General features: G+C 59.8%; 1 protein-coding gene across 10 annotated transcripts in view; it reads left to right on the forward strand.

The window, feature by feature from the left end:
• The window catches only part of NFIX (nuclear factor I X), a 98,628-nt gene that overhangs the window by 67,734 nt on the left and 17,855 nt on the right, over window positions 1-13,039 (forward strand). For 6 of the 10 annotated variants that reach the window (XM_059060745.2, XM_067032636.1, XM_067032638.1 and 3 more), the window contains exons 3-7: window positions 6,349-6,411; window positions 6,765-6,839; window positions 7,214-7,334; window positions 8,507-8,643; window positions 11,638-11,760. In XM_059060745.2, coding sequence (XP_058916728.1) covers window positions 6,349-6,411; window positions 6,765-6,839; window positions 7,214-7,334; window positions 8,507-8,643; window positions 11,638-11,760 — 519 coding nt within the window. The remainder of the gene's footprint in view (window positions 1-6,348; window positions 6,412-6,764; window positions 6,840-7,213; window positions 7,335-8,506; window positions 8,644-11,637; window positions 11,761-13,039) is intronic. The other 4 variants (XM_059060748.2, XM_067032641.1, XM_067032634.1 and 1 more) reach the window with 1 other exon arrangement.

Consider the following 13,039-nt stretch of genomic DNA (forward strand, 5'->3'; position numbering starts at 1 on the left):
CCCAGATAGCCACCATGGAGGCAGGGTGTGTTGAGGTGGAAAAGGCAGTACGGTCGGAGTCAGGGACCAAGAGTGGAACGTCCCATCTTGATGTGGCTGCCCCTGGCCTGCCAGATCCCTGTGGCCTGATCTGCTGTCCCCATCCCCCACCCCCACCCCTAATGGCCTTCCTTGAACCTAGGCCCCAGGGACAGCCAGAGCAGATCTAGACCACATGTGTTTCGAGGTTGTAACTTGGTCTCTTTCTCTTCCCTGTCACTCATCTCCTCTTCCCCCCAGCAGGTGACTCAAGTCAAGGGCTTGAGCCCCTTTGGATCCATGAGGGGAGGGGAAACGAGAGAAGAGAGGAGGGTGATGGGGGGGGGGAGTGACACGTCTCCCCGCCTTGCCCCTGCCCACACCCCACCCACAGCTTCAGAGCTGTGCTTCCTGGTCAGGCTTCTGTCTCCAGCCATGTGGGGGTCTAGGGATGACAGAGGAGGGAATAACCTCAGGATGGCCCCATGTCCTGTGTGCATACATGCTGGCTCATGGAGGTGGTGTAGAGAGTAGAGGGAAGGAGGGGAAGAACTAGAAGCCCCCTGGGCCTGGTCCAGGCCAAGCCCAGCCCCCTTCTGTCCTCTGGCTGCCCTGCATTCTCAAGAACTTCCTCGGTCTTGAGTCTCCTGTTTGCAGAGACAGGGAGAACCCCTCTGTGACCCGTTCCCCTAGCCCCCCATCCGTCTGCCTCTCCCCTCCTCAGGGTGTCTCAGATTCTCGGACTTGGGTTTCAAGAGGCACAATAGTTACATTCTCCAGCTCTGATTGCTGCAGGCCAGGCCTCTGGCTCCCCTTGAGATTGGGTTTCTCATGCCCTGGATGCTCCTGAATTGCAGAGAAGGTGTGTGTGTGTGTGTGTGTGTGGTGGTGGGGCGGGGGGGCATACCACACTGAGTAGGGCCAGGGATCAGCTCCCGAATCGGCCGTTCAGAGTATGGCACCCCCAGAACAGAGCACACCCTCACCTGCTTCTTGAACTTCAGCCTTGGGGAGGGCCAGGGGAGGGGAAGGGCAGGCACACCCCAAGGGCTGGTCTCCCCAGGCCTCCAAGGCCAATGGTCTGAACAGAGCTGAAGGGGGTTCCTCTTAGCATTGAGCATGCCAACCACAGCTCTGGACACACCATCTCACTCCATCCCTGCTGGACAGCATGAAGTGGCTGGTGGCATCTCTAGGTGTGTGTATGTGCGTGTCTGGATGCATAGCAAGTGTTCGCCCTAGTGCATACACGTGCCTGGGTACGCATGTGTGGGTGTGCTTGAGCTGGGCCTGCGCGCCCCTCTCAGCCCCCGAAAAACGCACTCAATCTTTGATGTGCGTGGGGGCAGCCAGCCGGTGAATTACATGTGGCCCCTTTCTCAGAGAGAATTTGTTTCGGGTAGGAGCCGAGGCAGAGCATTTGCTGCAGTGAGCAGGAATTCCTCCCTCACCTAGTAGGAGCCATAAATATCTCCCTGTCTATGGCTGGAAATATATATATATTAAAAACATGCTGTCAGTTGGGGTTTATGTGCGATTCTGGGCTCCTTCTGGCTGCTGGAGCTTCCCCTCTAGAGCTCTGATGAAGAGGCAGAGCCCTCTCGGAAACACACGCACGTGTGCACACACGTGCGCGTGCGCGCGCACACACACACACACACACACACACTTGTGCAAACAGGCAGGATTGGGAGAGGAAAGGGGGCCCAAGAGAGGGAAAGTGAAGGAGAAGGAAGGACAGAGAGAGGGGCATGGAGCCAAGACAGAGCAAAATGAGACCAGAAATAGGATTCCAGAGGGAAAGGCGAAGAGCTGGATAAAGTAGGGGGGCTTCAAGAACCGAGAAGAGGTAGAGAATGAGTAGAGCTGGTGGAGGGGTGAGAAAAACAGTATTTCGGGGGCTTTGTGGCTGTTCCAGGAGAGATGGAGGAACCCCGAGGAAGAGAGGGTCCCACGCTGCCATCCGTTGGCTGAGCCTGGCCCAGGTCTGGGTGCTGCACAAGGCCTCCAGTCCACAAGCGTTGACCTGGGGGGCGGGTGGGGGATGACTGAGGATGTGTGGGGATGAATGGAGAGCAGTCCTGGACCCGTGAGCCAAATCCCATTTCAGAGCCTTGCTCTGCGGAGCCTGCTTGGGCCCACAACTAGAACGGGTCCAGATTCGTCACCTGCCCCTGCACAGTCCCCCCTTCTGGAAGCCTCTGCAGTGGTCTGAGCCCTGAGGCACCACTGGCAGGTGAGGCCTCTGCCTCGGAGGTGTGGATTGCATGAGTAGCCCCACTCCTGAGAGGAAAACAGCAGAGCGTGCTCTCATGTATGACACGAGCCAGCCTGAACACACCCCTTCCACCCTGGCAGCATCAAGGACAAGTTGTGGCTTCCAAAATTCTCTTCATCCCCAAACCTGGACCAGGCAAGGACGTGACGCCTGCACGCCCCGGCATCCATCATCAGACAAAGTGACTAGACTTGTTTTTGAGGAAGCTGCATTTGATGGGCTGAGTGGAAGGAAGCTTAGAGCACCAGGATGCAGGAAAATGTTGTCTCAGGACTGGAGGGAGGGAGCAGTGCCTTTGGTCCCTCTGTCCCATCTCCGATCTCTCCAGCAGGTGAAGGCAGCCTTAGTCCCTGAAGAGGGGTGCAGGCATGGGGGTTGGGGTTCAGTCAGGGTGGCCCTGAACTGAGGTGTGTGGTCAGGGTCCCTACTGCTCTGGTAACTAGGCTGGAGAGAAAGCCAAGGCTGGAAAAGTTGCCAGGGGACATGGCCCTAGAAGGCTGGGGAATCAGAGCGACAGCCTCAGAGGCGTGGGCCGGGCGGGAGAGGATAAAAATGGAGCCGGGCACCTGCCCGCCTTGTGCCAGCCAACACTTTCCCTGCCCCTCCAGTGGCCCACAGGCCACCAGCTGGCCCATTGTCCCCAGTGAGAAATCAGACACTGGAGGGGGGCTCCCATGTGGCAGGAGCTCACTCATGCAAGGCCGCCTGGTAGGGACTGCCAGGGGAGAGCCACCCCGTGCTGGGTCGGGCAAGGCGAGAAAGGGGGTGGCGGAGAGAGGATCCCTCACTGCACAGCAGTCAGGGCTCCTCCTGTGCCGTTGGCAGGGGGCAGCGCGTGGGGCCTGCGAACAGGAGATAAAGAGTTCAGGCAGAGGGTTTTCTCTCACTAACCGTGGATTTGTGTGTTTGTTCAGCTGGTGGCTCCGATAAGCCCCATTCTGCTAGATAAAAGCCAAGCAGCCATGAGGCGGGGCCTGGGGAGGGGTGTCATAAAGGGGCCTGCCTTTTTCTGTCCCAAGGCCTGGGGTTATCCCCTCCCTTCCCTAGGGAGCCCAGACAGGGAAAGGAGTCAGGTGCTGGGGTGTCATGCTCTCTAATGTGCCAGCCTGGGGTGCAGCTCCTGATCCCCAGGGGCTGTCCAGAGCAGGCCCTGACCTGAGGGCACAACTCCCCGAAGGGTGCATCATTTAAGAAAGCTGGCCAGGCTGGCTCCCGCCTCTGGGTGGGGAGGGCATCTCCTTGCCCTCCCCAGGAGCCTGCCCACCACCGTCCTAGTGGCCTCTCTCGGCCCTGCAGCCACTGACTGGGCTCCTGCCAGCCCCCTTCCCCTGTCCGCCCAAGGTGTGCCCCCAGGCTAACTGGGTGGACGAGGGCCTGCCCCCATCACGCCCCTTACTGTCCTGAGGACCCCGTCACCTTGTCGGGGCAGGAGTTTCCTTGGTAAACTGTTTGAGGGCCCTGGGCCCGGGGATGGCCCGTGGGGGCCTCAGCCACGTTGAGTGGGCCCCAGCCTCGGCCCTCCCTGTCCATTCCACTTGGCATTGGCCAGGAGGGTGAAGGGGGTGCTGCCTGAGCAGGATGGTGGGGCCCTGGCCACAGCTGCCCCTGCTGCACGGCTGGCTCTTCTGCCTCTGAGCCCGGGTCCAGATTTCTAGTGTCTCTGCCTTTTGTCCTGGAGCTGAGCTGAGCGTGCCGGGGGCCGGCGGTGGTGGCATTGCGGGGATGCTGGCTGGGGCCGCCAGCCGTAAGATGGCTGCCAAGGGCTAAAATGGCTGCCAGCAGCGCCCGGAGCACCGCCTGGAGGCGCGTGGCAGCGGGCCTTGCCTGCGCTGGATCCTCACTCCTGCTCTCTCCCCTACGTGGAGATAATAGTAATAGCAGCAGTAATGTTTCAGGGCAGTGTCCTGGTTTAGAAGGATTTCCTGTCTGTCGCGCTCTCCTGGAGCCCCATTTGTCTCTGCCTCTGTCGCTGGCCCACCTCCATCTCTTTGTCGGGTTCTCTCGTCTTTCTGTCCCTGGGCTGGGCGTGCGCATGCGTGCGGCTTTCTGTCTCCACCTGGCCATTTTGGAAGAGCTGGGACCAGTCTCATTGAGTAGCCTCCTCCATTTCCTCCTACTCCACTGTCTCTGGCCTGGAGGCCTCCGTGGGGACTGAGTTGGTCCTGGGACAGGTGGGGTCAGTAGCAGGGACCCCTCGGCAGCAAAGCCTTGACTGTGTGCCCCTCGCTGGGCTCTACACACAGGTGCTGCAGCTGTGCTCTTCCTGAGCTATGAATCTGGGAAAGGACGGCCCTGAGAGACATCAGGCTCAGGGCCCTGGTCCAAGGAGGCCCTAAGGTGGGCTGCCTACTGCCTCAGCCCCTTGCCTGCTCCCTCCTGGACCGGCTGGGGCTTGAATCAGACCCAGAGAGTCAGGATTGAGCTGAGGTGAGAGAGCAACAAGAAAACTCACATCCACAGAGAGGTTGCCCTCCCAGGAGTGTGGGAGGAAGTCCTGTGGGCTCTCTCCAGGGCAGAGTGCCACTAGCAAAGAAGTGGCCTGGGGTGGGATTTGCCCTCCCTAAACACCCCACAGGGGTGAGTGCAAAGGGAGGTGTGGAAGGACACACCCCAAACACAAGGGGGTAAGGGACCCTGTTAGCACTTATAAAGCTCCATTTTCTTGATTTGTGACTAGATTTATTACTTTTTTTTTTTTTTTTTTTTTTTAGAATTAAAAAAAAAAAAAGTGAAACAAAATAAAGGATGGGGAAAGTGGAGCCTGAAACCATCCTGGGAGCAGCCTGGTTTTTTTTCCACCGGCCCCAGTGAGGCAGGAGGCTAGGAACTTGGTCGAGCCACAGTAGACCCTTGCCTCTGAAAAGGCTACTATTCTGCCCACCAGCCCCAGCACCCAGGGCTCTTCCTTCCTTCCCAAGTAGCTGCAGGGTCCTCCCACTTCTATCTCGTGGGCCCATGTCACTCTTCAGGAACCTCCTTGCTGGTCACCCCCCAACGTGAGCAGCTCAACTGTGAGGCCAGTGTAGGATGGACACCCTGGTGAGCCGGCTGATTGTGAGGTGGTGGACGAGGGTGGTGGAGGCAGGGTTACTCCAAAGAGTCGGGCAAAGCCCTGGCCAGTACCAGGGCCCGGTTTTCTGAGGCCACCCCATGTGGTCCCCCTGTGAGAAGCTGATTCTTTACCCAATGCCTGCCTTTCCCCTGCCCCACAACCTGCCCTGGCCCCCCTCTGCCACCCTCTCACCAGCTGTCGTGCCCAGGCAAGCATTCTGGAGGTCCCCGTTGTGCCCCTGGCACACAAAGCTTTGAGGACCTGGGGGGCAGGGGCGGGGGGCTTTCCCAAGCTCAGCAAAATATTCACACACACACTCCACCCTGCCCCCAGCCCTCTGTGAGCTCCCACCGCACAATGGGCCCTTGTCTCGGGGCTCCCTCCGAGCAGCTGTGGCACTGGGGCATGAGACAGCCCAGACAGGCTGGCACAGAGCAGGCGACAGCGTCAAGGCAAACCTCCCCCCCCCCCGCCCCGTGTTGCCAGGCACTGCCCGTAAGCATAAAGGTGAGGTGGGGGTGGCGTGGGCAGACAGGAACGGCTCTAATTAATGAAGGGAGGGAAGGGGCTGCTCCTCTGGAGCTTGAGCTGGGTAGAGAACGGGGGGCCCTTGGGTCCATCCCAGCTGTGCAAAGAGACAGTCGCTGGCTTCTCTCCTGGGCGCCTCCTTGCCCTGACTCTCAGCCAGTGCGTTCACTCGTGGGCAACTTGCCCCCAGGGCACATCAGGCAGTGCTTGGAGACCGGTTTTTTGGTGGTCACAACTGGGGTGCTACTGGTATCTAGTGGGGGGTGGAGGCTAGAGATGCTGCCAAACACCCTGCAGAACCCAGAATAGCCCCACCACGGTCGTAGCAGTTCCTTCTCTCCCTGGTCTCCTTGGGCTGCGCAGGGAGGGAAGGGGAGTGAAGGTGTTTCTAAGGCTGGAAGGGCAGCTGCTTGCCTGGTGTTTGTGGAGCACTTTGGTTTTGACCCATCCCCACCGTTTGTGTCTCCTGCAGAATCCGGACAATCAGATAGTTCAAACCAGCAAGGAGATGCGGACATCAAACCACTGCCCAACGGTCAGTGCCCCCTGCCCTCTTGCCTATACCCAGCCTCCCCGGCCTGCTGTGCCCACCACATCCTCCCCACACCCTTCTCTGTTCTCCCCGGCCAGGGCAGGCCTGCCCCTGCCATTCCCCTTCACTCAGCTGTCCCTTGACTGAACTTGGGCTGCTATTCAGAGGGGGAGGGCACTCATCGGGTAGCACACCCTAACTTCCAGGGAGATCTGAGACCCCTGAGGGCCAGCCTGGGGCTGGGGCATGGGGCATGGGATGGAGCAAGATGAGGGTGGGGAGAGCTTTATGGAAACAGGCAGACATCCCCTCCTGGCCTTGCCTCCCCTCACTCACTTGCCCTTTTCCTTCCTCAGGGCACTTAAGTTTCCAGGACTGTTTTGTGACTTCCGGGGTCTGGAATGTGACGGAGCTGGTGAGAGTATCACAGAGTGAGTCCTTCCTTCTGGGCCAGGGCTGAGTCAGCAGGGATGGGGGTGAAGCGGTGGGACTTGGACCCCACGTAGCCCCCCACTGATGGGGTGTTGGTTGGGGCGGGGGCAGACAGGTTTCCTGGGACACTCTCGGCCTCACTGGCATGGGGCGGGGTGGAAGGGAGGCATCCAGAGAGCCCCACGTCTAACCTCCATCGCTTTGGAGGAAAAAAGTCGTAACCAAGGACTCTTCCCAACAACCTCCAGCCAGGAGGAGGTTTCCTCAGCAGCCTTCACAGTGAACTCACCCCAGGGCTTCTGGGGAGCTGCTCATGGCAACAAAACAGGCGCCCACACCTTCCAAACCTCATCACACTCTCCCTTCTTCCCAGCTCCTGTTGCGACAGCATCAGGGCCCAACTTCTCGCTGGCAGACCTGGAGAGTCCCAGCTACTACAATATAAACCAGGTGACCCTGGGGCGGCGGTCCATCACCTCCCCTCCTTCCACCAGGTGAGCCCCGCACCCCGGCCTTCCCCCAGCCCCCCAGGCATCTCAGGCGCTTTGGGCGGCTGTACCACTGTGGCCTGGGTGCTTCAGAACGTCATCCTTTGTTGAGGGCACTGGCTCCAGAGCTGGGGCTCACTATGCTCCCCAACCCCTGAGCTTCCTGCTTTGTGCTGACACAGGCACTCAGCCTCGGGGACACAAACTCCAGCAAGGCATGGCTTTGCCTAGAAGGTGCTCCCTGTGGGCATTGGAGAAGGCCTCTCCCTTGGGGATGTGACATTTGAGCCCAGGGGTCTGGTACATGCATGGGGTGGATGCTCCAGGTAGGGAGAGCAGCCTTCAACCTGGCCAAGGCTGGGTGGCTGGTGGGACTATCCCCCGGAGGACCACAGAGGCCAGAGGAGGGTGTTTAGGGCTTAAAATCCACTGACGGGTTTTAAGTAGAAGATGCTGGGGATATGTGTTCTAGAAAGTACTTCTAGAAGAAGTTAGAGGCTATCCCAGCAGGTTGCAGGGGAGGAGGGCCTGAGTCAGATGGGGGATTGGCCCGAGAGGGAGGGATGGAGTTGAGAGATATTTATTTGGGAGGTAGATATAGTAGGCCCTGGTCAGGGCCAGTCACGCGGGGCAAGGTGGGATCCTGTCCCTTTTTAAAAAAACCTTGGACATTTTGGTTCATTGTGAGGTTTAGGCATTCATTTTGATATGTTAGAATATTGCATTAAAATGTTATGATGTTTTCATGTTGAATCATACTTTAATATAAAATAACACAATATCACGATGACTGAGTTTTGTGTCACCCCCTGGCGTTTTTGTCCCTGGCCAGTGCGTCACACGCCGCGCCCTAGCCGTGGGAGCTCATGGGAAATAGAAGGTGGGGCTGAGGAAGCAGTTGAGGCTTTTGCCCACTTCTTTTGACTTGGGCAGCTCCGTAGATGATGGATGGTATTGTGACTGAGAAGGGGCTCAAGGAGGAGGAGTGGGTGGTCTGGGCCCAAGGGGCTCTAGGTCTGGCCTTGGGGGGTGGGCACGCAGCGAGTGCCCTGAAGTGCTGCCGACAGCGGGCACCCACTCCCCACGCGGAAGACTGTCAGTGCAGGCTTCCTCGGCCTGAGTACCAGTACCTCCTCAGCTCTTCCTTGGCCCACCTGACCCCTTTCCTCCTTCCCCAGCACCACCAAGCGCCCCAAGTCCATCGATGACAGCGAGATGGAGAGCCCTGTCGACGACGTCTTCTATCCTGGCACAGGCCGCTCCCCAGCAGCTGGCAGCAGCCAGTCCAGCGGGTGGCCCAACGATGTGGATGCAGGTATGGGCGCCACAAGGCCCGACCTGGAGCAAGGGCAGCATGGAGCCTCCTCTTCCCCCTCAGTTTACCTGGCAAACCTCCCACCGTTCCTCCTGCTGTCGGTGGCTCTGCCTGTCTTTTCACCTCCTGATCTCCCAGAGGTGGGCAGGCCAGGAGAGCAGAGGCGGGCAGCCGGGCTGTCCCTGAGTGGGCAGGAGAGCCCACAGATGTGGCAGAAGGAAAGCAGAGGCCCTGACCCTGAGCCTCTGGTGCCCTGCAGTGGGGGCCATGGCCTCCTCCTCAGAGCCTCCTCATCCTCCTTCTCTTGGCATTTCTTTAGAGAGGCTGCCCCAGTTCTACAATCTTCATGGTTTAAAGCCATTTCTCAAACTGGGCACTCTTGACATTTGGGACCACGATATTCTCTGTAGCGGGGCCATTTTGTGCTCTGTAGGGTGTTGAGCAGCAGCCCTGACCTCCACCCACCAGATGCCAGTAGCGAACCTCCTCACCAGGTGTGATGACCGAAAATGTCTCTGGACATTGCTGAATGTCCCCTGGCTGGGACAGGACCTTCCTAAGTTGAGGACCACCGGTGTAAAGGGCCCACCTTCACAGAGAGGAGCAGAGCCTAGTAAAGAGCGAGCAGAAGTGTTTTCAGGCCTCCCAATCCTCTCTAACCACACCCTTGCTGGTGAATACACCCACCTTCACCTCCAGTCTTGACAGGAGGTATGGGCACACCTGGAGAGCCCAGGTGGGACAGAGGGGGGCTTTGCGTGTGTATGTATTGCGCAGGTGTATATAAGGAGGCTGCCCGCAGGATGCTTCTGGTGGACACATTGTTGTTGCAGCCTGTGTGTGTCCTCAAAGTATGGGTGTCTTGGGACCAGGTAGTGCAGACCTCTGTGCACGGGATGTGCATGAGGTGTGTCTGCGTTGGTCAGGCCTGGGGACAGGGGCCTTGTTCTCTGATGCAGGAAGATGAGGGTCTACCTGATGGTGTTTTGCTTGGTACTTTCCAGATGTTCCCCCACTGGGAAGGGCCAGGTGGATGGGCAGGGGCCAGGGCTGGGGGAGAAGCAAGACCAAAGGGCAAGGGGGTGCTTCTGCTTTCCTGCTGCCCCAGATGCGACCTCTGGCTTCTGCTCTCAGCAACCTGGGAGGAAGAGAGGACTCACCTCCAGGCCTTGGGCTGAGGGAGAGGGTTAGACCACCAGCAAGGCTCACCTCTGCTGGACAGCGCTCCGGCGCGACTCTGGGTGCCCCTCCCAGGCTGTCGCGGCCAGCGGGGGCCCGGGCCAGCACAGCACAGATGCTTCCCTGGGGGAACCTCTGGAGGTGCAGAAAGAAGGGGTGGAGAAGGCCTTGAAGACTCCCCAGCTAGGGCCTCAGTGAAGTGTTTCCTCAAGGACAGGTGTGCCTTGAGGGCCACGTCTACTGCTGGCTCCTGAGGCACGGGCCCCCAGGTCCCTCTGCGCAAACCTGGTTCCCGAGGAACCCTCCCCTCCGCAGTTCCCTCTCTCTCCTTTCTTGGCTGCCTGCTGTCGAGCCTGCCGTTTCTGCTCCTTCTAGCAGTCCTGCCGCGCACGGCCCCAGCATCCTCCTGCAGCACCCCCAGCTCCCTCGCCTTCCCCCCTTTTCCTATGTACTCATCCCCTCCTCCCACCAACCCTGTGCTGTTTTCCTGTTCTGGGACAAATCACCAATTAAGCAGCCCAGCTGCAGGACTGGGAACAGCTGGGGAGGCACTGTGCGGCCATGGGGACAGCTGTGCACAGCTGGTGGCGGCGCTCCCCGCATCGTGCCCGCTATCAGGTGGCACACAGCTGCTGCCAGATAACACCTCTGCTGGCGGCTGGGAGTTCACCCTTTCCCCGCCTCTTCCCTCTGTGGTTAAGACAGCTCTTATTTCTGTGTTCTGAAGCCTCCCCCCGAACCCCCTGCCACCCGGCACCCACACACCCCACCCAAACCGATTCAATTTGTGTCCCAATGATGGCAGCTCTGGATATCTGCCCTGACTTCACCTCATCCCTCCCAGCCTGGGCACAGCCTCAAGGCTCAGGACTGAGGACAGGAGACAAGCTCCCCTGGGGGACCTGGCCTGGGGGGCTCTGCTTTGTATAGCATCTTGGATGTCATGCCCACTGGGCACAGAGATGACCTTGATTGGCAACATCAGGCTCTTAGAGGAAGAGCTCAAATGGGGTATTCTCTGTGTCCCTGTCTCCTGCTGAATGTCACCCCGTCTCTGGTACCGGGAGCCGAGCAAAGCCCTGGAATCACCCATGCTCTGACAGTCCGGCCTTTGGGTCCCCTGACCGAGGGAGTCCTTTCCAGTCTAGCTGTAACCCCAGCACCCGCCCAGGCCCTCCAGCCTCCTCCCTGCTCTCTTGTCAGATGCTGTTTCCCCACTGTGGTCCTTCCCAAGGGCCAATGGCTGTGCTTTCCCTTCCCGTAAGGAGCTCTGGTTTCTTCCCATCAGAACCTTCCAGAGCCCAGGGCCCGCGCTGCGCAGGAGCTTAGTTCCCTGACCAGCGATCGAAACCGCGCCCTCACCCCCACCCCACCCCGCATGGAAGCGCGGAAGTCCTAAACCACTGGACCGGCCAGGAAAGTCCCTGGGCCGGCTCACTCTGAAGCTGCTCTCCCGGGCTCCTCCTGCGCACCTCCCCTGCCCTCTGACCCTGCATCCGCCCTTTTACTCTGTTCCCCTTGAGCTCCTTATCTGCTTGTCGGGGGCAAGATGGGCCCCCTTGCTCACTCCCTGCCCAGTGCACCGAAGGGCCTTATTCTCCACTCCTGTCAGCAGCACCCACGGCAGGACGGTCTGCACATGGCCTGAGAAACAGAGCCACAGTCGGGCAAAGGAGGCAGGAGGGAGCCTGGTGGGGGAAGGGGCAGCCGGGAGGGGGCCGAGGAGAGAAGGAGTGAGCTGCTGGCTTCCCACCTTCCCCTGCTCCCTCCCCAGCCCAGCTAAACCTGCCCTGTGTTGCTGATTCCTCCCCCCAGGCCCGGCTTCTCTAAAGAAGTCAGGAAAGCTGGACTTCTGCAGTGCCCTCTCCTCTCAGGGCAGCTCCCCGCGCATGGCTTTCACTCACCACCCGCTGCCTGTGCTTGCTGGAGTCAGACCAGGTGAGAAATGGAGGGCCCGGAGGGGGGGCAGTGGGGGTGGCAGAGGAGCCCAGATGGGCAACTGGCCAGGCAAAGGGGCCAGGGCCGACCCTGACTGACAGCCCCAAGCTCTCTGAATGGGCCATGGTATGGCAGTGGGTGGGCATGGGAACGGGCCCTCCCTCCGCAGCAGCGCCTCCTCCAGACCCAGGCCAGCCCTTGGGCCTCCTCACCTTGTTCCCCAGCACTCTCCCACTTGCTTCTCACACCGCCTGTGCATGATGCACGCTTGTGCGCTGCGCGTGCACATGAATGTGTGTGTTTGCTTGTGTGCGTGTGCAGGTGCTGTGTACACGCGTCAGATGCGTGCGTGCCGTGTGTGTGGCACAGGCCTGTCCTGAGGCTTCCTCCCACTTACCCGAGACTGCAGAAGCCTCAGGCCCATTCCTACCCGGTTCTCCCGTCCTCCCTCCAGCTGTGGGTGGGGTAGCACAGGCCTCTCCCTCTGCGCTCCTTGCAGCTCTCGTCTCTCAGCTCCTCACAGAGCCCGGGGGTCTGTTTTCCCAGCACCAGCCCAGGTTGGTGTGAGCACAGGTTGAGAACAGTACTGCTAGGACCCCAGGCTCCCTTCTCGGGGCCTCCCTGCTCTTTTCCAGAAGTGAAGGGCTAGGCCGAGGGGAAGGTGGTACCTGGGCTGCTCTTCAGGGAAAGGAGCGGGGGCCCTGCTGCCTTGGGAGATCTCTTGCTTCGGTCTCACGGAGAGAGTGCTTGAGGGGAGGATGCCTCCATGTTCTGGAGGGGATGGAATCAGGCAGGAAGCTGTGGAAGCTGAGTCCGCAGCATGCTGCTCCCTCACTTGCCTCTTCCCTCTCTTGGCACCTGTCTGGCAGAAAGAGGCCTGGATTTTTTTCTGAACACTGCCCTGTGTCCTGTGTCCACCGCTGTCTCCTGGGCCCTCCACGGAGAACACTGAGGTTTACCCTCCTGGCTTCTTCCTCAGGGCCTCCTGGCCGGGAGCCCAGAGGCAGCCAGCAGCGCGGGGCAGGGCGTGGTGGCCGCAAGGTGGGGGCGGGGAGCCCAGGCCCTCTGCACAGGCAGCGGGAGGGCAGCCGGCCCTGCTCGACTCAGCTTTTATGAACTCCAGAGAGAAGCCAAGTTTCTTCAGGCCCCTAATGAAACTGAGAGCAAGAGGGAGCTGATTGGAAACAGGCAGGAGGGGGAGGACTTGGCCAGGGAAGAGCTGGGGCCTGCTCCAGGGTGGGAGTTGTGCGTTCAGGGATGTGTGTACGAGCGATGGGGC

The sequence above is a fragment of the Kogia breviceps genome, chromosome 4 (genome assembly GCF_026419965.1).
Source record: "Kogia breviceps isolate mKogBre1 chromosome 4, mKogBre1 haplotype 1, whole genome shotgun sequence".
Taxonomy (NCBI): domain Eukaryota; kingdom Metazoa; phylum Chordata; class Mammalia; order Artiodactyla; family Physeteridae; genus Kogia; species Kogia breviceps.